Genomic DNA, 26,780 nt, shown 5'->3' with positions numbered 1-26,780 from the left:
CCATCATGCTTTGTCACACTTAGCCCCACCCACCACTGCTGCCCAATAGCACCTGTGTCTTCACATCCTGAGATTGAAGGAATGAGGCACATAGTAAAAGGAAAGACTGGGGTGAGAGGAGCTTGTCTGCCAGCTATTTTCAGTGTTAGCACAGCCTGACTTGTGCCACTTGGGCACAGACTTTCCTACTCAGTTATCAGCATTATTCTGGGTGTTTTTTTATTTTGTTTTAGCGGGGACAGAACCTCACTGATGATGCTGGGATCATTCTGCTTCCAGCTCTGTGCTCAGGGGTTTGTCCCTATGGTACTCAAGGGAACATGTAGTACTGGGGATTCAACCTGGGCCTCCGTCATGCTAGGTCTCTGTCTGGTCTCTGGCCCATTTGTCAGTATTCTCTAAGTGCTCTGACTCTCACAGGTCAGAATTCCATGGGAAGACAAGGACAAGGGAAGCATCAGTAGCCTTCCCTTATCTTCATTTTTTTCCTTCTGCTGAATTCTGCCTTATACCTACTGATTACCCACCAATTAGTTCTTTTTCCATCTGAAGGTCTTTTGTTTGTTTCCATTATTTGGGGGGGGCCACACCTGCTTTTGCTCAAGGCTTACTCCTGGCTCTGCACCCAGGGATCACTCTTACTGGTGCTCAAAGAACCATAGGAGGACCGGGGATGGATCCCAGGTCAGCCATATATGCGAAGCAAGCACCCTACCCAGTGCATTTTCACTCCAGCCCCAATAAATAAAAATTTTTTCAAAGAAGCTTTCTGGAGACTTGAGCTAGACACTCTGTTGTGTGTTATGAAGCAGCTGGCTAGGCTTACAGTTCCTGCCAGAATGTCTGCGCTGCTAAGACATTGATATGTGGTTACCTTTGTGAGTCATTTTTTAATACCCTGATATTCCTTATTTATAGAATTATATCTAAGCCTTCCTCAGACTACAGTGGATTAGAAAGAGTTCTAAAAAAAAAATCTTATCTTGTTTAAATTATAAAGCTTATTTTGCCCAGTTTTCTCATTTCTCATTTCTTATAAGCAAAGAAACTTAGAATTGTGTTTTCAAAATGACTATTTTTCCCATCTTTCACTGTGTTGTTTTCCTGGAACCTTCTAACTACATAGTTATTTCTGTTTATTTTTATGGTGCCAGGGACTGAACACAGGGTCTTGAGCATGCAGACACATGCTCTGCCTTTGAGCTACAATCTGGATCTGTGTCCTCAGTTTATTTCTGGGAAATTCAAATGAGCACTGAGTGCTTGAGAGAGATTATAGGGTTTAAGGCACTTGCTTGTCTCGTACATGACCAATCCCAGTTTGATTCCTCGCACTGCATATAGTCAGCAAGCCCCTCACACATCCAGGAATAAGCCCTGAGCACTAAGTGTGGCCCAAGGAGCAAAACAAACAAATGAATACTAAGTTTCAAGTTTGTGGCGATTACCAGACACCTTCATGATTTTGCAGTATAGGTTCAAATATTCACTGATTCCTGCTTGCCTAGACCTATATAACGTCAATCTAAAAAAGAAGAAACAAACATCATTAAGAACTTTTGTTAATATTTTATATGATGTATGGGTCTCTCAATTAAGAGAAAGTAAAGTGTAATTTATACTTACAGTAATTCAGTTTTTTTTTTGTTTTTTTAAGTAATTTATACATTAGATGCACATAAATGAGTCTTGGGGTAGCCCTTAATTCTTGCAACCTCATTCTGTTTTCAAAATCAACTGATTCATGTGCCATGTCTTTCTCTGGGAGGATGCGTGGAACCTTGCCTTTACACAGGGTTGAACAGGAAATGGGCCTTAAGGAAAAAGAACTTGTGGGCATATATCAAAAGCTAACGTAAAATGTGACACATTAGAGTCTAGTCAATACATTTCAAGAAAGACCCATAAAATTGTATAAAGTTGCCATATATCAGTTAGCTAAAGGTAAAGAAGCATGTAATAGAATTTAATGTGATTGAGGTGTTTAAAATAAGCAACTTATGTGTCAATAGATAACTCTTGGTGCCATTATAGGACAGATTCTGAAATATATGAAGATGCAGTAGAACTTCAGCAGTTTTTTATTAAAATTCGTGATGAACTCTGCAAAAATGGAGAGATTCTTCTTTCACCAGCTCTCAGCTATACCACGAAACATTTGCATAATGATGTAGAGAAAGAGAAAAAGGAAAAATTACCAAAAGAAATAGAAGAAGATAAACTAAAACGAGAAGAAGAAAAAAGAGGTTGGTTTATTTTCCTTTTATTAAATACAAAGAAAAAAGTATTTTTGCTGTTTTTATCCTTAGCTATGGGGAAAAGTATAGTACGTGGATATTGTGCCAATTCACTTTGATACACCCTTGTACTTCACACATGGGGGTGGCCCAGGTAATCTAAAAAGTATCACATCCCTGGACTCCAGCACTGAACCACTTGACCCAGTTAGATGAGAATCACTAAGAGGGACTTGCACATCACTTGGGAGTACTCCCTGCAAAAACCCAAAAAATTAAAATAGACATCTTAAGATGGAAACTTAATTTTTTTTAATTATTATTTATTATAGGATGGAAAGAAACATTTTTATCACTACCACTTTGGTCACCAGACTGGAAAAGATTACAATTACCGTGTGGCACAGTTGTTTTCCTAGTATTTCAGGAGCAAAGTCAATTAGTTCACAAATACGGGAGATGTAATAACTCTTGGTAACTTTAAGTTTAAGGGGCCAGAAAGCACTCTGTACAGTGAGTTCATCATTCTGTGGCATAACATTCCTCATACAGATTCTGGGCCCAATGAGGGTTTTTTTGGGTTTTGTTTGTGTGTGTGTGTGTGTGTGTGTGTGTGTGTGTGTGTGTATGTGTGTGTTTTTAACTTGTCCTTTTATTTATTGGCTTATTTTGGGTCATACCCACTGATGCTCATTTAATACTCCTGACTCTGCACTCAGTAATCACTCCTAGTGGTGTTCAGAGGACCATGTGGGATTTCAGGGATCAAACCCGGGTTGGCAGCGTGCAAAGCAAACGCCCTATCCACTGTACTATCGCTCCAGCACCCCCCCATGATATTTTAATTGAACCACATACGAAATTTCTATTGTTGTATCAACCTAGGGCTGGAGCGATAGCACAGCGGGTAGGGCGTTCGCCTTACACGCGGCCAGCATGGCCGACCCGAGTTCGATTCCTCCGCCCCTCTCGGAGAGCCAGGCAAGCTACCGAGAGTATTTGATATGCCAGGCACAGTATCAACCTAAAAATGTTACTTTGTGTCATTTACCACAATTTAAAAGTATTGATGGGCTGGAATGATAGCACAGTGAGTAGGGCATTTGCCTTGCACACGGCCAACCCGGGTTTGATTCCCAGCATCCCACATGGTACCCTGAGCATACTGCCAGGAGTAATTCCTGAATGCATGATCCAGGAGTAACCTCTGTGCATCACCAGGTATGACCCAAAGAGAAAAAATTAAAAAATAAAGTATTGACAGCCAATATTTGTATTAGAAATTTGATAATTTCTACTAAAGTTGAAGTGACATATATACCAATAATCCATGCTTTCCAAGGTTTATGTTAGTCTTTAGCATCAAATATGCATACAAGTTTTTTTCTCTTAGCAAGAAAATATGTTGACTTGAAAACTATTATCAGAAGCAATGGCATGTGCACAAAGAGAAGAAAGGAATGTAATTGGTGAAAACACTTTGATCAGCATAGGGCTAGCTATACAGTTAACCCACCTCAGCCAGAGGGATTACACGTTCAAGATTGATTTGAGTTTGTTAGAATGACTGTGGGACTGGAACGATACAGCTGGGAGGCCGTTTGCCTTGCACGCAACCGGCCCGGGTTCAATCCCCAGCATCCCCACCAGCAGTAATTCCTGAGTGTATCACTGAGTGTGACCCAAAAAGGATTAAAAAAAAAAGAAAAAAGAATGGCAGTGTTCTGCACATGTGTGGGGCAGGGAGCACTGTCTCACAGACAGTGCAAAAGCCAATGTGGTAAAGAGGTAACAGCTTTGAGAAATATCCTGGAAATTAAAAAGCCTTATAAAGGCCCTCCCGTTGATCGTCGATTTGCTCGAGCGGGCCCAGTAACGTCTCCATTGGAGACTTCGTTGTTACTGTGTCTGGCATATCGAATACTCTTGGTAGCTTGCCCGGCTCTCCGAGAGGGGCGGAGGAATCAAACTCGGGTCAGCCATGTTGGCCGCGTGTAAGGCGAACGCCCTACCCGCTGTGCTATCGCTCCAGCCCAAAAAGCCTTATAAAGACTGAAGTAAGTCCTCCACAGATTACTGACTGGCTGGAAAACTATATATATATATATATATATAGAGAGAGAGAGAGAGAGAGAGAGAGAGAGAGAGAGACAGAAAAGATGTGAGAACCTAGTGAAAAGCAGAATTCAAGGAATACCTGAAAATTGGTTGTAACTCAGTGCATCCCCCAAGCACATACAGAACAGTCAACAAAGACTCTCCTTTAGTTTAAGTGCTTGAGAACAGTCTTCGCCTAAACTGTTGATCAAACTTCAGCTTTCAAACATAGGAGCAATCCCTAATGACATATGCCTAGTACATATGTGGGAATCCCAAGGGAGAGAAGAGAAAAAATATCTGAAGACATAATGACTGGAAACTTCTCGAATTTGCTAGAAAACATAAAGCTACAGATCTCAAAATAACACACAAGGAAATAGCCACTGTCACTGTCCTCACGTTGTTCGTCGATTTGCTCGAGCGGGCCCAGTAATGTCTCCATTGTGACAATTATTACCGTTTTTGGCATATCGAATATGTCACAGATAGCTTACCAGACTTTGCTGTACGGGCGAGATACTCTCAGTAGCTTGCCGGGCTCTCCGAGAGGGGCGGAGGAATCAAACTCAGGTTGGCCATGTTGGCCGCTTGCAAGGCAAACATCCTACCCTCTGTGCTATTGCTCCAGCCCAAGGAAATAGCAAAAAAGAAAATTAAAAAAAAAAAATAGTGGGAGAAGCACCTGCGTTTTGCACACGAGACCATGATTCTGATCCTGAGTGCTCCTGCATGCATCAGACACAATCTGGGCAGCTCTGCTTTCTGTGATTCCCCATTGCCACAAGCAGTTTCTAGCTGCAAGCACTTCAACTAAGGGGTCTGGCTCCCAGCAAGCACCACTGATAAGCAGATAAGAGAGCACAGCCTCAGGTGTGTATCACCTGCCGAGCATATGCACAGTCACCACAGCAACTACCACCAGAATGTGCACAAGCATGACAGCTAAGGATTTGACCCCTGCTGAACACAGCACACACTGAAACTAGAGGAGTGTGACCCCTGGCAAACACCACGACTAAGAATGCAAGTCCTGCCACCTGCTTTGTGACCCTTTAGCAAGCACTGCAGCCAAAAATGTGTGTGTGCTTGTTTCAGCACCACACATGCTAAAATTGGAATGGCACAGATTAGCATGGCCCCTGTGTAAGGATGACACACAAATTCATGAAGTATTTCATATTTTTTTTAAAGAAAAAAATGTGTGAGCATTACAACCCACCGTTTGTGTGAACTCCCCTGGTCATAGTATCATCAACAGAGGGAATGAAAGGATTTAAGAGGAAAGAAATTTTTTTTTAATTTATTTATTTATTGAATCACTGTGGGAAAGGTTACAAAGCTTTCAGGTTTAAGTCTCAGTCATGCAAATATCAAACACATTTCCCTTTACCAATACTTATTTTTTACCATGAAGAACCCCAATAAAATCCCACCCCCCACCCCTCCCAGTCCCTGTGAGGCAGATGAATTCTAGTTAACACTCTATCTGCTTTGATTAGATTCATTGTTTCAATAAAAGATTCACCACTATTATTTAGAGTTTACCCCCCCCCAAATCAGACATGCTGAAAAAGCATTGTGAAGTGATTTGCTTTCTACAGGTGGGTTCAAGAATTAAATGTTGGCTTTGGATTTCTGCTATTTTACTTATTGACCCTGGAAGTATTTCTACTGAAAGTCAGATAGTTAAGAAATTGGTTTCTGTGCTCTGGAGTCGTGGCCGTGCTGGAGAGCCGCTCGTGGGGGGCAACTGGTGGCCTCGGTAGGGCGTGAAGCACGAGCGGCTCTCCAGCACGGCCACAGCCCCAGAAGCACAAGGACTTAATGCAGAACCCAGCATCTAGGAGCAGAAAAGTAAAAGGACTATGCGTTAATCCAGGCCATCATGTCTGCCTGGAGAGGAAAGGGTGTTGCTCCCTTCCGCCCTCCTCCCTCTGGAAAGAAAGATGGCGGCCACATAGGAGCCTTGTGGTCAGCAGGTATGAGCCTGGGGTGTGGGAGCGACTAAAACCTCATGGGAAGGGGGGCGTTTCGGTCCACCCTTCACGCCCTACCGAGGAAAGAAATTTTTTTAAGGTTTGTGGGCGACACCCTGCAATGCTCAGATGTTACTCCTGGTGAGCTTGGAGGACCATATGGGGTGCTGGGTATCAAGCCTGTGTTGGTTGCGTGCAAGGCAAATGCTATCTTCTACCCAGCCCCAATTTTTTTTTTTAAAGGAGAAATAGGTCTTTGGACAAGAACTCATGCTTTGTATGGAGGCCTCGGTGCAATCTCTTGCAATGCATTGTTCCCCAAGTACTACCAGCAGTAACATTCAAGCACTGAGCAGGAAAAGCCCTGAGCATCTTTTAGTGTCACTCAAAAACAAATGGAAACATACACACACACACACACACACACACACACACACACACACACACACAAGAAAACCACATCTGGATACAAAAACACATGAGGCCCAAAATCCAAAATTAAATTTATAAAGCAGTAGTGGGGTGGGGTTAGGGGGAGAGAAGAACAAAAAGACTTAAATAGTAAACTGGCAGAAGTGAATTCAGTTGTATAAATAATTATAAATTATAATTTGATTTTGGGTCACATACAATACTTGGGGGCCATTCCCAACTCTCAGTGTTTGCTCTTGGTGGTGCCCAGGGGTTCAAGTGTGTCCCCATCACTGCACGTGGTCCCCCAAGCGCCCCAAGAAGTGATCCTTGAGCACAGAGCCAGGCGTAAGCCCTGAGAACATCTTGGAGTGGCTCAGAAACCAAAAATAAAAGGAAAAGAGGTCATTTTTATGGCTGGATTGTGCCTTAACAATAGAAGCATTTACCTTGCCTATGTGAGACCCTGGTTTCAAGTCATGTTTACAAAAAATTTTTGTTGAAAAGCATTTAATCTCAAGAGAAGTGTTCGTATGTTCAATGTATATATATATATATAGTTTACAGTTTATTATATATACATATTCGGTATTTTCTCCATTCTAAAAATTATGACATCCATCTATAGCTTAGAGGAAATTTTTTCAGAAGCATTAAGGAGGAGATAAAAATGCATGATTATTTCTAGGTAGTTCATGAGTGATTTTTAAGTTTTTTATTTTGTTTTGTGGCCACACTTGGCTATGCTCGTGGGAAATTCCTGGCTCTGCAATCAGAGACTTAGTCCTGGCAGTACCCAGAAGACTATATGGGATACCGGGAATCAAATGGGTAGGCCACATGCAAGGTCTTACCAACTCTCCTACCTCTCCAGCTCCTCTTCATACATTTCTATATCATCCAGAATAATTGTACTGAGCATACATTTTAAAGCGGTCATCTTTATTCTGTAATTTTTTTGAATATGTATTGATACATTGGTGGTTGCTTGTAGCTCAAAAAGGTATTTTTTAGTAGAGACTGTTGGGAATGTAGAGAGCGTACTTGTTTGGCCTGAATCCTGCCTTTGAGTGCCTAGAAAATGATTTAATTGTTATGTATTATTGAAATCTTGCCTGATTCCATCACCCTGATGGTAAGAGCCTTATTCTCTTTTTGATCTCAGAAGCTGAAAAGAGTGAAGATTCCTCTGGTGCCGCTGGCCTCTCAGGCCTTCATCGGACGTACAGCCAGGACTGTAGTTTTAAGAATAGCATGTACCATGTTGGAGATTATGTCTACGTGGAGCCTGCAGAAAGCAACCTACTGCCACACATTGTCTGTATAGAAAGACTATGGGAAGATTCAGCTGGTAAGTTTGTTTTAAATCAAAAAACAAATGTGGCTGTTTTACTCATTGTTCTCAGAGAAGAAAATTGTAACTCATATTTTCTGTCTACCAAATAAGTACCTACTAAATAAAAAATACTGGATCTAGAACTGTTGAACAGTAGTCCAGTTGAGTCAAAGAAATACAACTTCTGGACTGGAGAGATGGCTCAGTTGGCTGTACTGCAAACTTCTTTTGCTGGAAGCTCAGGTTCAGTCCCCCGCATCTGTGTCACATGGTCCCCTGAGTGCTGCCAAGTGTAACCCAAAGACAAGAAAACGAAGGGAAGGGGAGGGGAGAGGAGAGAGATGCATATTGAAATCTGGATGAGATTCATTCAGTTGATACTAAAATCATAATATGAGGAGGGTCTTTGGAGACCGTTGAAATGACAAGACCTCATGCTTTGTGTAAGAGAGCCCCAGGTTCTATTCCCTGGTACTGCATAGTCCCTAGCACCAGCTGGAGTGACCCCTGAGCAAAGCCCCCTCACCCCTAGCAGAAAAAATCAAATAAATTGCTGAGATATATATCTTGTCGTGGGATTTGATTTTCAGAAAAATGCCTGAAACAGTTGCCTTTACCTTGAGACTTGAAAAATAAATGTTCATGAAGACAAAACCAGGCGATCCAAATCTTTAAGCTATTCATCATATAAAATGCTTTCAGATTTTTTTTACTGAATGCTAAATATGTTCTTTACTACAAGGTTTCTAAACCTTTTCTACTTGTCACCCCTTTTTGCCCAAGAAATAGAGCACAGGCAGGGCCGGGGGGGGGGGGGGGGGTGGAGAAAGAAATATAGCACAGGCAAGTGATGCTAGAAATACCTGTATTCAATACACAGTTGATTTAAAATTAATTTTTGGTGGTTATATATTCAGAAACTTGACTCTTTTCAATTTTTTGTGACAACCATCCCCTGCAAATGCAGTTACACGTGGTCCTCAGATTGAGAATCTGAGCTTCAGTGTAGTTCTGTCAGCACACGCCTGATCACCTGATCTGTGCTGATGTGTGTCCTGATCCTAGCAGAGAACAGTTTTATAGCCTTCCCTAGTCTGGATATTACACATATTTTGATAGAGGAGAAAGTGGGATTTTTGTTCATCTAAACTACTGTTTCCTCTATGCTGGTTATGTTAAGGGTCCCTGGTCTAAAAAGATCTATTCCTCTCACTAGGTTAAGAATAGAGTATTTCATTTTGCAAAGAAGGGTTAATTTCTGTTAATGTTAATTCTTCCTCTCTCCCTTTCTCTTTTGAGGTGAAAAATGGTTGTATGGCTGTTGGTTTTATCGGCCAAATGAAACATTCCATCTGGCTACACGAAAATTTCTAGAAAAGGAAGTTTTTAAGAGTGACTATTATAATAAAGTTCCTGTTAGTAAAATTCTAGGCAAATGTGTAGTCATGTTTGTCAAGGTAAGAAACTCATTCGTCATAAGTATAAATCATTCCACAAGAATAAAGTCTGTAAATCCAAAACATTGATGTTTACTGAATTTTTGTTTGTTTTAAGCTCATTTCTAAGCTGGAATGGCTTTCTGGATTTTTTTTTTAAGCTGGGTATTGCCATATCTCACAAAGATATGAGAATAAATTATCCTCAAATCTAATGTATTAAATAACATGATCATGAATGGGCATTTTTTGCTGATCCTATATAACTATAAACAATTAAGTTTTTTAAGAATGCTGTTTTCTGGGGCCAGAGCGATAGCACAGCAGTTAGGGCGTTTTCCTTGCACGCAGCCGACCTGGGTTCTATCCCCAGCATCCCATATGGTCCCCCAAGCACCATCAGGAGTAATTCCTGAATGCAAAGCCAGGAGTAACCCCTGAGCATTGCTGGGTGTGACCCAAAAAGCAAAAAAGAGAAAAGAAAAAGAGTGTCATTTTCTGAAAGATCCATGGCTTTTGGATAATACGATACTTTTTGTGTAATATAGGTACATGAGCTTTTTTTGGGTCACACCTGGCGATGTACAGGGGTTACTCCTGGCAGTGCTCAGGGGACCATATGGGATGCTGGGAATCGAACCGGGATCCGCCGTGTGCAAGGCAAATGCCCTACCCGTGGTGCTATCTCTCCAGCCCCAGGTGCATGAGCTTTTAAGGAACATTTTAGCTTCATAAAATAATGTATTATCAAAGGGGCAATTGATAAGCTAAAGTAAACTGTCAGTCTGTTTAATGTCTTTACGGTAGCAAGGAGAAATGCTCTTATAGCTTATAAAGATCTTTAGCCATTTCCATTTGTTCTTAACTGTCAGAAAGTCTTTATGGGCTAGAGAGATAGTAGATTGGGTATGGGCACTTGCCATGCACATACCTGACCCTTGTTCCTTTCCTGGCATCCCATGTGGTTCCCTGTGCTTGTCATGAGTGCTCCTGTAGCACAGAGCCAGGACTAAGTTCTGAGCACCACCAAGTTTGGCCTAAAACACAAAAACAAATTATTTGTTTACATGGTTAACGTGTTTTTGTTTTTGTGGTTGATTAGTTTTCAGAAACCAGTACCGGAGCAATAATACAGTGGGTAGGGCATTTGTTTTGCGTGTATATGACCTGGGTTTGATCCCCGGCATCCCATATCCCTGTGTACCACCAGAAGTAACCTCTGTGCATCACCAGGTATGGCCCAAAACTGAAAAAGAAAAAAAGTTTACATAACTAATCAATTTTATTCTTATACTTTCCAGGAATACTTTAAATTATGCCCAGAAAACTTCCGCGATGAGGATGTTTTTGTCTGTGAATCACGATATTCTGCCAAAACCAAATCTTTCAAGAAAATCAAACTGTGGACAATGCCCATCAGTTCAGTTAGGTTTGTTCCTCGGGATGTCCCTCTGCCTGTGGTTCGAGTGGCCTCTGTATTTGCAAATGCAGATAAAGTTGAAGATGACAAAAACACCGACAACTCAGAAGATAATCGAACTGAAGACAATTTTAACTTGGAAAAGGTATGTTAATAATAACCACACAGGGAAGAATTTTATATTTATGTATCGCATAAATGAATAGAATAATAGGTAAGTAAATAATAAATGAATAGAATATTCACAATCAGAAATAGAACAATATAAAATCTGAGCCAGAAGGAAGGAAAAACAGAAATTAAGGGACTGGAGATATTGTATGCAAATAAGGTCCTTGCTTTCATTCCCTGGTTTCACATATGCTCCCCCAAGCACTTCCAGGGGCCACTTCTGTGAGCACTGATGGGTGTGGCCCAAACAAAATTATATTTAGGGTGCTAGAGAGAGATGTTGTATAGAGTATAGTTATGCCACCAGTCCTGGTTCAGTTCCTGGCACTACATGGTTCCCAGAGCATCACCTAGAGGTCCCAGATAATGCCAGGTGTGGCCCTAAAACAAACACAAAACCTTTTAATTCAGGGCCAGAAGATAGCCCAGTGGGCTGAGTACGTTTTTTGCTCCATACAGGAGGCCTGGATTCAGTCCCTGGTACTGCATGGTATATGATCTTCCAAGCAGATACCAAGAACTGGCTTCAAAGCCCTTAAGAATAAGAAAGGAAATTTTAAATTCTATGTAAAGAGGAAACTTTATGAAATTTGACTCCTTAAACTCCTATGTCGAAGTCGTGAGTATGGAAAGGTCGGACTAGAGCTGAATCTTACGAAGACAATGTTTATGAGAAACAGCCTCGTTCCTGACGCCCCATTCGCTCTCAACGGAACGACCATCTCCGAATGCAACAGCTATGTGTACCTAGGTCGAGAAGTCAACATGACAAATGACCTGGCACCCGAGCTGCACAGGAGGAAGAGAGCGGCTTGGAACGCCTTCAAGAGCGTCGAAGAAATAGCTAAGAGAACGAAGAACCTCCGGCTCTGGACACATCTCTTTGATTCCACTGTTCTTCCTGCATTAACATATGCCTCAGAGACCTGGGTCCTACGCAAACAGGATGAGAACGCTATTCGGGTCTCCCAAAGAGGAATTGAAAGAGCTATGCTTGGAATATCACATTTCACTCAAATGAGAGAAAGAATCCGGAGTTCCGACCTCCGTGGACGATCAAGAATCAGGGACGCTGTCTCATTTGCCAAGGTGTTAAAAATCAGATGGGCTGGTCACGTAATGAGATTTAAAGACGACTGCTGGACTAGAGCTGTTAACGACTGGATTCCACGGGACGTCAAAAGACCACGTGGCCGCCCACCTACCAGATGGTCAGACTTCTTCATCAAGATCATGAACGATCGGTTTGAGGCTCTTCATGTTCCTAGAGCGAACAGACGCCATTGGGCTACACTAGCACACGACAGGGACAAATGGAGATGTTACTGGCACCTGCTCGAGCAAATCCATGATTAACGGGAAGTCAAGTGATAGAGTGAAACTCTATGTAACGATGTATGAAAGAGGCTACTTCTGAATACTGATACATTCTCTTCAGTTTGTTTTTACTTTTAATAAAAGTAGGGATGGGAGAATGGAAAAGAAGGAGATATTTTATAAAAATGTCACATTGGAATGACATTTTTGAAAGTGGAGGGTCTGGAGAGCTAGTATGGGACTTAAGAACACTTGCCTTGCCTTTAGACCATGCTTGGCCACCGCATATATGTCCCCTGTCATTGTCAGTAGTAACCCCTGGAGCATAGAGCGCAGAACCCCTGAGCACGTTTGGGTGGTGCCCCAAACAGAAAATACAGTTAACTGGAATTTAAAACCAACTATTTTGATTGCAGTGATATTTTTCTTTTGACTTTTTGTTTTCAAACTCCTGGCTTTGTGCTTGGTGGTCACACCTTACAGTGCTTATGTGGTTCCAGACCTCCTGCATGAACTCTCCTCAGCCCCTTATTGTGGTAATCATCAGTAATCCTTTAGTTTTCTGTATTCTTCAATGTTTCTATTTGTGGTTATATTTTCCTTCATGTTACTATAAAGGAAAGCTTGCTTTCTTTTCTGTTTTGTTTTTTGGTTTGGGCCCACAACCAGCTATGCTCAGAGCTTGCTCCTGGCTGTGTTTAGAGGTTACTCCTGGCAGGTTTGGGGGACCATATGGGGTGTTGGGACACAAATCTGGGTCAGCGGCATGCCAGACAAATGCCCTACCCACTATATGATTGCTGTGCCCCCACCTGCTTTCTTTTCTTACTGTTTCTGTTACTTGATTGTCAGCTGCATATCTTCAACTAGCTTTCTTTTTATAGGAGAAAGAAGATGTCCCTGTGGAAATGTCAAATGGTGAGCCAGGTTGTCACTATTTTGAGCAGCTTCGTTACAATGACATGTGGCTAAAGGTTGGAGACTGTGTATTCATCAAGTCCCATGGCCTGGTGCGCCCTCGTGTAGGCAGGTGAGCAGGGATGAGGTTGGTCTGATCTACTAAGATAAAGAATCAGTTGAAATAATCACTCTCTGGGATAAAGATAAGAATCCCTCCCCTAAAAACTTAGGCAGTTCGCATTATTCTCTAGCTACAGTTTTTTGGGAGGGGTTGGTTTGGTGTTTTTTTGTTTGTTTTTTGCTTTGCTTTTTCAGTCATATCCATCAGTGCTCAGGTGTTATCCCTGGCTCTGCACTCATGAATTACTCCTGGTTGTGCTTGGGACTATATGGGGTGCCAGGAATCAAACCCAGGTCGGCTACATGCAAGGCAAACAGTCTACCCACTGTACTGTCCCTCCAGGCCCCTAGCCACACTTATTTTAAATTCCTCCCATAAATTCAGTTTTGTTTCCCTTCTACCATTAACAGAACCCTAAAGTAGAACACTCTCCCTGCCTATTTCATACAGTGAAGTTCAGTTTAAAATGGCACTTCCAGGGGAAAAGGTGGTGGAACAGAGAAGGAACCACCAAGTAGATGATGATTGGAGGAATAGCACGGGGTGGGAGATGTGTGCTGACAGTAGACCAAGGACCAAACATGATGACCTCTTAATATCTGTATTGCAACTCATAATGCCCAAAATTAGAGAGTAAGAAGGAATGTACCTGCCTCAGAGGCAGGGGAGTGGGGTGGGGTGGGGTAGGGGTGGTGGGTGGAACACTGGAAACGATGGTGGTGGAAAATGTACACCGGTGGAGGGGTGGGTGCTCAAGCATTGTTTGACTGAAATGCAGTCATGCAAGTTTATAACTGTATCTCACAATGATCCAATAAAATTTCTTTAAAAAAAAATAAATAAATAAAATGGCACTTCCTTAGGGATGGCTTTGTATCCCTTCCAGAATGCATTCTTGTTACGTACTCTCGGGGCACTTTATATTATTGTTGGATTTCTCTGCCAGACTGTAGTACCCTAAGAATAGGAGTTCTGTCTTTTTGGCCACTCTGCTCCAAGCATAGAGCTCATATATTTGATAAACAAGGAACTGAATGGCAGTACTGTTGAGGAGCCAGAGAGGGAGTACAGCGGGTAGGGCACTTGCATCGCCAGCAGCTGACCCAGGGTTGATCCCCAAATGGTCCCCCAACATAACATCTCTAAGATTGCTCATTGAGCACAGAGCCAGGAAAGAGCCCTATGCACTATGGGGTATGGCCCCAGAAACAAACAATAAAAGGTACAGCTGAATAGCCTGAAACAATAGTAAAGGAGTCAAAGGGCTGAACAATAGAGGAATAGCAGTCAGGAACTATAGTTGGGGGGGCAGAGAAAGAGCTCAGTAAGCTGCACGTGCAGGGTGTCCAGATTTCATTCCCAGCAGTACATGGTCCCTGAGCAGTACCAGGACTAGGCCCTGAGCAACACTAGCTATAGCACTAAAACTAAAGAACATGGTTCCAAGGAACCTTCATTTAATTTCCAGCTCTACTAGTTTCATGTTCATAGCAGTTTTATTTTCTTTGTGTTTATTGTTTTTGGGTCACACCCTACAGTGCTTATGACTTATTTCTGGCTGTGCTCGGGAAACCATGTATGCTTCCACAAATCAAACTAGGCTCAGCCACATGCAAGGCAAACCCCTTACCTCCTGTACTATCTCTCCAGCCCAGTAGTTACACTCTTGAACTTCCGTTTCCCCTTCATCATTTGATTAACAATTTATTGTGTTCTTTGCCTTTTCTAGGCTTCAGGGATGCAATAGTAAATAAAACAAACTAATATCCTTAGTTCCATGGATCTTTCTCCTAGTGGGCAGTTAGTAAATACTGAGGATAAGTAGAGGGTATCATTCATGATGAACTTTGTTAGGTCATCCATGCTGAGGATGTGACAGGAATTGGGAATGCCATGGTTAGAAGTGACCACATAGAATATTCTAAGCAGTGTAGTCTACAGGTCTCACTGAGAGCTGACAGTTGAGCTGATACTTGAGGAAACTGAGGGAGTAATAATACCCAAAGAGAAAGTTTTCCAGAAGAAAGAGTAGGCAGTAGAAAGATTGGGTTGGGAGGAGAAAGAGAGAAAGGAGAGAGAGGAGAGGGGAGGCAGTGGTGAAGGGGAGAAAACCGGGGGGCGGTGGGGTGCTGGGGGTATAATCATGTGGGGTCCAAAGACAATAATAGGGGCTTGAGCTTTTATTGAATTAAATGGATTATTTGTTTCTGGGTTGGTTTTGTGGAGGTGGGGGAAGGATGCCCAATGGTGCTCAGGGTTTACTCCTGGCTCTGTGTTCACTCCTGACACAGTTTGGGAAACCACATGTGGTGCCAGGGATCAAACCCACCCACAAGGCAACCTCCCTGCCTGCTGTAATGTCATTCCAGCTGAAAATGGATTACTTTAAATCAGAAATGACATCTGCACCAGAAAGACTCAGCAGCCTGAAAGCATCTTATGCATGCAGGAGGCCCAGAATTGGGCTGACCTCTTAACATCAGGTAGTAGTAGCCCCTGGGCACCACTAAGTGTGGCCCAGAGACCAAAATAAAGAACAGATGACATCTGACTTAAGGTCTTGATTGTTTACTATCTAAAGACTATAAAAGGTCAAAAGTAGAAGCAAGAAGATTTTCTAGGAAACTTGTAATAATCTAGGCAGGAGTGATGTATAGATTTGGCCAAGTAGTCAGATTTGGGGGTTTATTTGGTTTTTTTTCTGGGAAGTAAGTTAGGCTGTACTCAGGGTGTTCTGAATCTGTGCCCAGGAGTGACTCACGGTGGTGCTCCAGGGAGCCATAAACGTGGTAGGACAATACCAGTATCAATGTTTGGAGTAGTTATGAGAAATAGTATGTTATCAAAGTAATTAGATTTTAATTTTCTAGGGGGAGGGTAACCATACCCAGTGGTGCTCGGGGCTTACTTCCTGACTCTCCTGGTGGCACTCAGGAGACCATATGGAGTGTAGGAGATAGAACCCAAGTGGTCTGCATGCAAGGCAGGTGCCATACCCACTGCACTGTCTCCCAGGTCCCTGATTGTAATTATTTTAGGAATATATGCTTCCAGAGAACAGAGCAGTAATACAGTGGGCAAGGTGCCTCCCTTGCATGTGACCAGCCTAGGTTCTATCCCCAGCATCGCATATGGTCCCTGAGCACTGCCAAGAATGATTCCTGATCATCACCAATAAGGCCCCTTCACCCCACCCCCCAAAATATATGCTTTCATCAGATTATCCAGAATTGGAAAGATATCAGATACTTATCTTCAAAAGATCATCATAAATCTTTGCCTCAAATGAATGTCTTCCACTTAATGTGGTTGACCTCATATACAAAAGATATTTATCCAAGTTTACAAGTCTAATAAAAGATGATTAGTTCTGTTTTCATCGTGAGCATCGGTGGGGGAAGGGGAGGGGACCTAGAGTCTGCTAAAACTGTTCAGTTTTTTCTACCTGGTATTAAGATACCTATTTTCAGGGGCCAGAGAGGTAGTATAAAGGTTCGTGCAGGGCTGGAGCAATAGCACAGCAGGTAGGTCATTTGCCTTGCACGCGGCCGACCCGGGTTCGATTCCCAGAATCCCATGTGGTCCCCTGAGCACTGCCAGGGGTAATTTCTGAGTGCAGAGCCAGGAGTAACCCCCGAGCATCACCAGGAGTGACCCAAAAAGCCAAAAAGAAAAATGTTACTGCATGTGCCCGGCATGCAGCCCTAGCTACTACCACCCTGCTTCAAATTCTGGTATCACATACGGTCTCCCAGCACTTTCAGGCTTGGCGTAGAGCCAGAGGTGGCCCCTGTGCACCACCAGGGATGACTTCAAAACAGTTCTCTCTCAGATGAATGTTTGGTCTGTTTCCCAGTATTTTCTATTTACAGGAGGTGGGGAGAATGTCTTATTATCCAAACAATGAAACTTCTCTAAATAAGACATATTTACGAACTTTTTTCATTTTATGTTGAATTAATCCTTCAAGAATCAAATTTCTCAGAATTCTGTTTTAATGGAATTTCTCCATTTTTTTTCCCCAAGAATTGAAAAGGTATGGGTTCGAGATGGAGCCGCATATTTTTATGGCCCCATCTTCATTCATCCAGAAGAAACAGAACATGAACCCACAAAAATGTTCTACAAAAAAGAAGTATTTTTGAGTAATTTGGAAGAAACCTGCCCTATGACATGTATTCTGGGTAGGTATTTATGTCTTTTCATGTAAGTACATTCATTCCACAATAATTGCACGCTTTTGTTGTACACCATTGTTTTAGGTGCTTTCTATAGAGCAATAAAAAATAAAAAATTGTAGTCTCTGGACTACATAGAGAGGATCAGGTTGTAATTAGGGCAATAAGTGAGAATAACGCCAAGTATAAAGAGTGGTGTTGAGGGGAGATTCTGTTTTAGTTAATGATGACAGCAGAAGCATCTTTTTTGGGCAGGGCAGAGGGTGGTCGTTAGGCCTCACCCACTGGTTCTCGAGGTTTACTCTTTGGGCTCAGGGCTCACTCCTGGCGCAGCTCGGGAGACTCTATGGGGTGTCAGGATCAAACCCAGGTGGGTATATGCAAGGCCAATACCCTACCTGCTGCACTATCTCTTCCACCCCAGCAAAAGCCTCTTGAGAAGTGCTATGTGATTTTAAGAGCCCTGAGGGATGTGGGAAAGAAACCATGGGAATGTCTAAACTTTTAAACTTTCAGTGCAACAAACACAAAATGTAAGACCGGTCTTCCTAGCTCTTGTTTTTACTGTCTGTGGATAATAGTCTCATATTAGGCTTTTTCATATCCCACAGATGAGTGCAATCATTCTATGTCTGTCTCTCCTTTTGATTCATTTCACTCAGCATAATACTCTATGTCCATTCATTTATAAGCAAATTTTATGACTTCCTTTTTCCTGGTGACTGTAGAATTCTCTTATGTAGATGTACCATTGTTTCTCAGAGTAGTTCTTATAGTGTGAAGAAATTGACTTTGGCGAGGAAAAGCTCCTGAGGGATGAGCAGAGAGCTGATGTGAACCTGTGTGCACATTAAAGGAATTTCTATAACTATAGCATGGAGATATAAAGGAATCACTTGTATCACTTGTCATCCCATTGCTCATCGATTTGCTCGAGAGGGCGCCAGTAGCGTCTCCATTCGTCCCTGTTGCATGCTAGTGTATCCCAATGGCATCTGCTCGCTCCAGGAACACGAAGAGCATCAGACCATTCTTTTCTTTTCTTTTCTTTTCTTTTTTTTTGCTTTTTGGGTCACACCCAGCAATGCACAGGGGTTACTCCTGGCTTTGCACTCAGGAATTACTCCTGGCAGTGCTCAGGGGACCATATGGGATGCTGAGAATCGAACCCGGGTTGGCCATGTGCAAGGCAAACTTGCCTGCTGTGCTATCGCTCTAGCCCCAACATCAGACCGTTCATTCAGGGTGTCAACATGCAAATATAAAGGAATAAAGTAGATATATTTGTCTACAAATATATCTCTTGACATTATTTGTATACGAATACAAATACATTTATTTGTATACGAATATTTGACAAATATATTTGTGATAATATAAAGGAATAAAGTAGAAAATTAGGAAAACAGATAAACGACTTTTATAGGCATGAGACTTAAAATTCTAGTGGTAGTTTTGTTCCCACTCCTAAAATATGAAGGATTTGTACTTTGATTTCTGTTCAGTGATTGTACTGAGAGTTCATGATGGCATTCTATTTCTCAGGTTTATTTATACTTACTGTCATTATTTTCAGCTATTCTGTTTCCTCTGACACTGTTACTCTGTAGTTTATTTACGCTAGCTTCTCTAAATTTACAGCTTTTGGAATACTTTCCCAGAGCTTACTGGTTAGAAATTTTATATTAATTATACATGATTGTAAAGAAGAAACACAGCACTTACAACCAAAGGGAAATTAACAGATTAAAAATTATTTTGGAGGGCGTGAGTGATAATACAATGGGCAGGGTGATTGCCTAGCACATGGCTGATCCAGATTTGATCCCTGGTACCCCATATGGTTTTCCGAGCACCACCAGGAGTAACCCCTGAGTACTGCCAAAAAATAGACGAAGAAAAAGAAAAAATATATGTTGGTGACCTACAAGAGAGTACAGTGGGTTAGGCACTTGCCTTGTATGTGGCTCGCTCATGTTTGATCCCAGCACCCCTTAAGGACCTCAAGCACTCAGGAGTAATCCCTGAGCACAGAGCCAGGCTGTGGCCCAAAGATGAAAAGTAAAGAACCAAACCCTGGTTTGCTATTATTGATTTTAGGTTGTTTGGTTTTGTGTTGGTTTTGTTGGGGGTGGAGAAGGGGGGCGTGGTGCTCAGGGCTTACTCCTAGTTTTGTGTTCAGGTGACCTTATGTGGCGCCAGAGATTATTTTAATTATTTCAGTTTTTGGTTTGGGGCCACACCTAGCAGTGCTGGGGGATATTTCCAGTTTACTGTTAATAATTTGCTTCAGGCAATGCTTGAAGGCATTTTGTGCCAGGGATCAAATCTGGGCTTCTTATATGCAAAGCAAACATTCCAGACCTTTGAGCTATCTCTCCTTTGTTGATTAATTGGGTTACTTGTCTCACTTTATTATAGGATTGATACACTGTATATCATTATTATACTTTCTAGATACTAGACTATACTGGACATAAGGATTTTGCAAATATTTTCCTTCTTTAGGATCTAGTATTCACTCTCTTGGTAGTGTCCCTTGAAGCACATAGCTTTTTCATTGGGATTGGGGCCTGGAGCAGTAGTACAGTGGGTAGGAAGCTTGCCTTTCTTGTAGCCAACCGGGTTTGATCCCCAGCATGCCAAGAGTGATCCTGAGTACAGAGCCCAAAGAAAGCTCTGAGCACAATCTGGCATAGTTCACCCCACTCCCAAAAAAGTTTTTCATTTTGGCAAAATTCAGTTTGATTGCTTATTAGTTTGATATCACGTCTAAGAACCATTGCCTAATTGAAGGTCACAAATTGAAATTGAAGAGTCATGTAGTTATAGCTTTTACAATGAAGTCTTTGAGTTAATTTTTGCATATGGCATGAAGTCTAGAAATCCTACTCCATTCAACATCTCCATTCTTCTGTGTCTGGAAATCCAATTATCCCAGCACTATCTCTTGAAGAGACTGTTCTTTTTTCAATTGTTTTGTTTTGGAAGTCTTCTGGAAAGTAATCGCCCATAAAATTCCAACTTTGCATGTTTTATTTTCCAACTCTGAATTCTGTTCCCAGTGCTTGCTTCAGCAGCACATATACTGAAATTGAATTCTGTTCCATTGCTACCTGTGTGTGTATCTGCTCCCCCTGACCTTTCCTCTTTTGATGGGGTGATGTCTAGGAGTCGGGCACATGCATGGTTGTGGTGCTTATGCTTTGGTGCTCACTGAGAATTGTACATCAGGTTGTGGTGTTCAGTCATGGTACTTTCCCAGGATCACAGTCCCTTAGATATAGTACTTATACATTAATTGTGGTGCTCACACATGTCGCCTTTCAGAGTGCTCACATGCTACCTTGCTGCAGAGATCACTTTTGGCACCACACGAAAGCACAGCTGCCAAGAATTAACAGCAGATTGCCAGGATCATGCTTAACACATGTGGGTGGCACCAAGAATTAAACTTCTGACCTTATGTTTACAGGACAGGTGCTTCAGCCACTGACCCATCTTTCAGCCCTCTACATGTATGCACTTGTGCCACTTGTTATCCTTTATATCTTTTATCTTTTGTATCATATGAATGGGGTTTTGGTTTTAGTTTTTTATTTTGGTTTAGTTTTTTGGCCACACCCTGCAGTACTCGGGAATCACTCCTGGCTCTGCACCCAGGAATCACTCCTGGTGGTGCTCAGGGGGCTATATAGATGCTGAAAGTCCAGCATGGGCAAGCTGAATGCAGACAAGCACCCAACTGTCTCTCTGACCCGAATATATTCATTCAAAAATAATGAAGGGCTAGAGAAATAGGAGAGAAGGTACTTGCCTTGCATTTGGCCAATCCTGGTTTGGATCCCTAGAATAATATGTAGTAACCTGAGCACCAGGAATGAACCCTGAGCACTCCCAGTGTGTCCCAAAACCTCCCTTAAAAAAGAGAAATTTGGGGGTTGAGAGATAGTTCGGGGACTAGGCACTTGTCTTGCACACACCCAGCTCGATCCCCAGCACTACATATGTGTACTGAGCACTGCCAGGAGTGATATCTGGGCATAGAGCCTGAGATCAGCAGGCTCTGCAAAAGGAAATTGTGGAATAATTGTTAGCTATAGTCATAATTTATTCTTTGAATTTCCTTCATTTTTCTCTTTTAGGAAAATGTGCTGTGTTGTCTTTCAAGGACTTCCTCTCCTGCAGGCCAACTGAAATACCAGAAAATGATGTTCTGCTTTGTGAGAGCCGCTACAATGAGAGTGACAAACAGATGAAGAAATTCAAGGGACTTAAGAGGTTTTCACTCTCTGCAAAAGTAGTAGACGACGAGATTTATTATTTCAGGTAAAGCATGAAAACCTAAGGAAAAAACATTTTGACTCACTGATATTAAAATAGCATACAGCTCAGGATGGTTTTTGTTCACAGTTTCATTGTTTCATGAACTGGAGAAGTGAACTTGAAAGAAATTCTCAAGTAGAGAATTTAAAGATTGGGGTGGGCTGGAGAGGTAAAATAAGGATTAAGATACTTGCTTTGCATCCTGATGACCCCAATTCTAATCCCTGGCACCATATATGGTTCCCCAAGCACCACTAGGGGACATTCCTCAGTACAGAGCCAAAAATAGCCCCTGAACACTGGCCAAATGTGGCCCCAAACCAAAAATTTAAAGATTGGGCTAAGAAGGGCTAGGGAAATAGTACAGCAGGTAGGGCACTTTCCTTGCACACAACTGATCTGGGCTCCATCCCCAACACCCCATTTGGTTCCCTGAGCTCAGAACTAGCAGTAAGCCCAGAGCACAGCCAGATGTACCCAAACTTTCCCCTCCCTGCCTCAAAAAAAAAAAAATTAGCATCAGAGAGAAGTTCATACAGTTGAATTTGCATGCATGCAGGAGGCCTGGATTATATCCGCACATGTTCCCCAAAGCATCACATGAAGCAAACCTTAGCCAACGTGGGTGTGGCCCAAAACCAAAAAATGAAAATACAGGAAAATCCTCACAGTCTTCTGAGAATCACCTCTAATAGTGACCTTGATATAGATTCTAGTAATAGTAATAAAGGGAGAAATCTTTCATTCTAGCTCATAGCCTACTTGTTACAGAATTGAAGAGTTCTACAGATTATGAAAATTCTATTTGAGGTTTCAGGGGTTTTGTTTATTGGCTATACTTGTTCTCGAGCTTCTTCTAGTGCCATATTTAGGGGCAATTTCCAGTAGTGCTGGGGGACCATGTGGTGCCAAAGATCAAATCCCTGGGTTCCCACATGCTTGGTATGTGCTCCAACCCTTTGAACCATTCCCCATCCCAAATTATGAAAATTCTTTGGCTGTATTTGGCCAATTAGATCCCAGCTTTGGACTTAATGCTTTTGTAGGTATTTAGCCGACTCCTCTAAAAGTAAGCATTTGTATAATGTATGACTTTGTTAATACAGTTGTTTCTTGATTTATAGTAGTTCAGCATGGATTTTTTTTTTCATAGTGGTGTGAAAGACATTGACATTCTGTTGAAATAGCAGTATGTTGTCCTTTGGTAGCAGTAGCAAGCCATGGGTCCCAATTACCATTTTCAGCTCGGATACTTTCATCTTATGATGGCTTATCAAAACATAATCCCATAATCCCTGTACACATTTAAATTCTTTCCTTTGCTGTTTTTAGAGTACAGATTGCTGAAACTTTTCTAATTATTAAGGCAGAACACAGCTTTCTGAACAATTCTGGAGTGATAGTATGTGATTTGATTTTTCTTTCTATGTTACTTCTCTTAGAAAACCAATTGTTCCTCAGAAGGAGCCATCACCTTTGTTGGAAAAGAAGATTCAATTGCTCGAAGCAAAATTTGCTGAGTTAGAAGGTGGAGATGATGATATGGAAGAGATGGGAGAAGAAGATAGTGAGGTCATTGAGCCTCCTTCTCTACCCCAGCTTCAGACTCCCCTGTCCAGTGAGCTGGATCTTATGCCCTACACACCCCCACAGGTGAAACTGACAAGTTCCTATTACTTGTCTTATTCACAGCTTAGATTTGCAGCAGACTCAAATCAAAGTAAGGACATTTCCAGTCCTGAGTATTGAACTGCAAGTCAGAATTGTGCAGGAACAAACACCTTTTTTTCCCTTCCCCTGGTGAAGGGGTTTGGGGACATATCTGGTAACACTCACTGGTTACCCTGAGTTACCATCAGTTCTAGGGTCCAACCAGGACCTCCTGTGTTTGCAAAGCATGCACTCTAACCCTTTGAGCAATCTCCTGGCCTGCCTTTAGTGTGTGTAAATGGGATTTTTTTGTTGTTTTTTTGTTTTGGGGCCACACCAGCAGTGCAGGGCTTACTCCTATCTCTGTGCTTAGGAATCACTCTGAAGACTATAAGACCATGTGGAATGTCATGGATTAAACCCGGGTCAGCTGTTTTCAAGGCAAAATGCATGTGCTATCTCTCCAGCCCCAGCGTATTTTTGGGTTTTGTTTGTTTTGGAGGTCCACACCTGATGGTGCTCAGGACTTAGTTCTGGGTCTGCACTCAGGAACCACTCCTAGCGGTGCTTAAGGGGATCAAACTCGGGTTAGCCACGTGCAAGGCAAGTGCCTTACCCACAGCAAGTTGCTCCAGCCCCAACGTTCATTTATTTCTTACATATTAAGAGGCAAGAAAGAGAATTGTTTTGACCATGAAAATGACCATCTATAAACGAAACATATCTATAAAATAGTAATTATTAACTTACATATTCCTGGTTTCCAAAAACTTGAAACAGCCAACAAAATGCAGTGTTCTGATGCACTATAAGAGCTTTCTGTCTTGCAGTCTACTCCAAAGTCAGCCAAAGGCAGTGCAAAGAAGGAAGGCTCCAAGCGGAAAATCAACATGAGTGGCTATATCCTCTTCAGCAGTGAGATGAGAGCTGTGATTAAGGCCCAGCACCCGGACTACTCTTTTGGTGAGCTCAGCCGATTGGTGGGGACAGAATGGAGAAATCTTGAGACAGCAAAGAAAGCAGAATATGAAGGTAAATAGCAATCAGGCCCAACTGTCTCAGCTTTCTAGGAAAAGGGTGTTTTGCAGGAATGTACGTACTCAGGCTTTACTCTTGTTCTTGCCACTTACACATGAGCTTTGGGGGACTGTCTCAGCTGGTTCCCATTCAGCTGTTTGAGCCTTCTCCTAACTGAGCAAGCATTGCCCCTGATTAAGCCTCTGGTCTTGGTATAGCTTTTTATTTCCCCAAATTTCTGACTTTTCCTGTTAGAAAGTGTGACTTTCTTCTGTCATTGAGTCCCATAAGCATACATGTGTTGAGCTTATACAAAGGTTGTTAAGTGTAATTTTGATTAAAAGTCATCTGAAAAGGGACTTTCAAAATCAGTGACCTTCTGATACAGCTCTTATAAAGCCTGATGTTTAAACTTTAGCCTGAAACACTTGATGTCCCAGGCTGTCCTGGTCTGTGCTATATTTGCATTCATAGTTAGTTGTTAGGTTCTTAGAGCAAGGAGGGAGAGGGCGGAATGGGTGTTTGATAGAGCTCAACTGCCTTCATTTTGTTTCACTCTGTATTAAATCATTTTGGGCCGTGTAGGATTATGTTGGTCTTTGCCATATAGAAAAAATACGTGAAGAGATGTTTCGTTTGGGTTTTTTCATTTTTAATATTAGTCTTGACTTTCATTAAACTTAGGTTAGGCAGGACTATTTCCCCTAGAGCTGATTTTTCTTCCCCATTTTAAATTGTATGTCATTGTTAATTTTGCGTTTAGAGCCATCTTTCAAGAGTTGACCACAGCGGTCAACCTTTACTCTTGGCCAGATTCAAGTCCATTATTTTTTCAGCAAAAGCAAATGTTTATTTAAAAATTATTGTTAAGCTTATTTCCTTTGTTAAAGTTTTGAATTCTCCAAAGACATTCATAAATTGTCTTCGAGTTCTTAAGGATCTTTAGAGTTCTTAGTTCTACAAGATGTTCATCGAAAAAAACACTCGTAGTCAAACTGGTTTGAGAAGCACCATAAAACTTTCTCTTAGAAATTTGGAGTGCATGTTCACATATTAAAATCCTAAGATTTACCATTTTAAAAAAAAAGACTTTGTTTTTTTTTTTTTTTAACCTGGTACTTTTAGAGCTTCCTAAAACCTGACACAGCAATAGTACAACAGGCAGGGCACTTACTTGCCTTGCACACAGCTTACCTGGGTCTGATCCCTGCTACCTTATATAGTCTCCAAACCTGGCAGGAGTGATCTCTGAGTGCAGAGCCAAAAATAAGCTCTGAGCACCACCGGTATGGCCCAAAAACAAAAACAAAAAAAAATTTTTTTTTGTAATGTTTGATCAAATGTCTATGTAATACCTAGTAATGTTCTAAAGGACGGCTATTTTTCCAAAGCATTCTTTGAGAACCCTAGTTCCATAAGTAAGAAACTAAAACTTCTGAGAATTTTATTACCTCTGACCTTAGTGATAAAAGCAAAGATATAAGGAAATATACTTTTTGATTTTCATATTCTCATACAGAATTAGGTGAGTGAAAAAATCACAGGATGTCAAGCCTGCTCCAGGGCAGATGAAGCCAGTACTGGGGGATTGCTTAGAGTGCAAACAGCAAAGAGAAGTGTGTCTAGAAATAATTATAGTAATGAAAATCCTGCAGCAGGGCTAAGACAAAGAAAGGATGGCTTCTGGGAGATTCTCCAAAAGTCACAGAGGGATTCCATGAGAAGCCTGAAATTCAGTGAGAACCATGACTCATGACTCATCGGTGTCTGCCTGAGAAATCTGAACTTTCGATGCTCTGATCTATTGGATTCAAAAACCAATGTTTGGAGTTTGGCCACTTTAATTTTAAAATACTCTTTTCCAAGACAGCCTAATTGGACTTCCTCTAGAAAGAACCCATAAGTAGCTAAGTCATTATTCATTCCACCAGCCTGAATTTTTTTTAACTTTTTTTTTCCACTCTCCCATTTTAATCTCATTTATGTAATGAAGATACCATAATTTAATGTGGGGGTCTAGATTATCTTTCTTTTTTTTTTCCCTATTAGATTAAGGAAATAGGTTGTTCATTTGGCCTTTGTCCCTCATGTTCATAAGTAATGACAAGTATATGCAGGCAGCTCTGTTGCAACAAGGAGGCTTTGACTTTATTGATTTTCATATTCTCATACTAAAAGGACAGG

The 26,780-nt window shown here is 41.7% G+C and overlaps 2 protein-coding genes and 1 non-coding gene across 4 annotated transcripts in view; 2 read left to right on the top strand and 1 right to left on the bottom strand.

Moving 5' to 3' along the window:
- The window catches only part of GNL3 (G protein nucleolar 3), a 133,843-nt gene that overhangs the window by 80,041 nt on the left and 27,022 nt on the right, over positions 1-26,780 (bottom strand). The window lies entirely within an intron of this gene.
- Positions 1-26,780, top strand: part of PBRM1 (polybromo 1) — a 112,622-nt gene that overhangs the window by 71,645 nt on the left and 14,197 nt on the right. For both annotated transcript variants that reach the window (XM_056129234.1, XM_056129235.1), the window contains exons 19-27: positions 2,035-2,246; positions 7,890-8,075; positions 9,360-9,517; positions 10,798-11,061; positions 13,289-13,434; positions 17,452-17,609; positions 21,749-21,932; positions 23,372-23,582; positions 24,410-24,611. In XM_056129234.1, coding sequence (XP_055985209.1) covers positions 2,035-2,246; positions 7,890-8,075; positions 9,360-9,517; positions 10,798-11,061; positions 13,289-13,434; positions 17,452-17,609; positions 21,749-21,932; positions 23,372-23,582; positions 24,410-24,611 — 1,721 coding nt within the window. The remainder of the gene's footprint in view (positions 1-2,034; positions 2,247-7,889; positions 8,076-9,359; positions 9,518-10,797; positions 11,062-13,288; positions 13,435-17,451; positions 17,610-21,748; positions 21,933-23,371; positions 23,583-24,409; positions 24,612-26,780) is intronic.
- Positions 5,420-5,521, top strand: LOC130037931 (U6 spliceosomal RNA). Its single transcript, XR_008794516.1, has one exon. It is a non-coding gene; the product is annotated as a U6 spliceosomal RNA (small nuclear RNA).

Source organism: Sorex fumeus, unplaced genomic scaffold, assembly GCF_029834395.1.
Source record: "Sorex fumeus unplaced genomic scaffold, SorFum_2.1 ptg000072l, whole genome shotgun sequence".
NCBI classification, from domain to species: domain Eukaryota; kingdom Metazoa; phylum Chordata; class Mammalia; order Eulipotyphla; family Soricidae; genus Sorex; species Sorex fumeus.
Note: the sequence above shows the minus strand (reverse complement) of the source record. Positions and strands in the feature narration are given on the sequence as shown.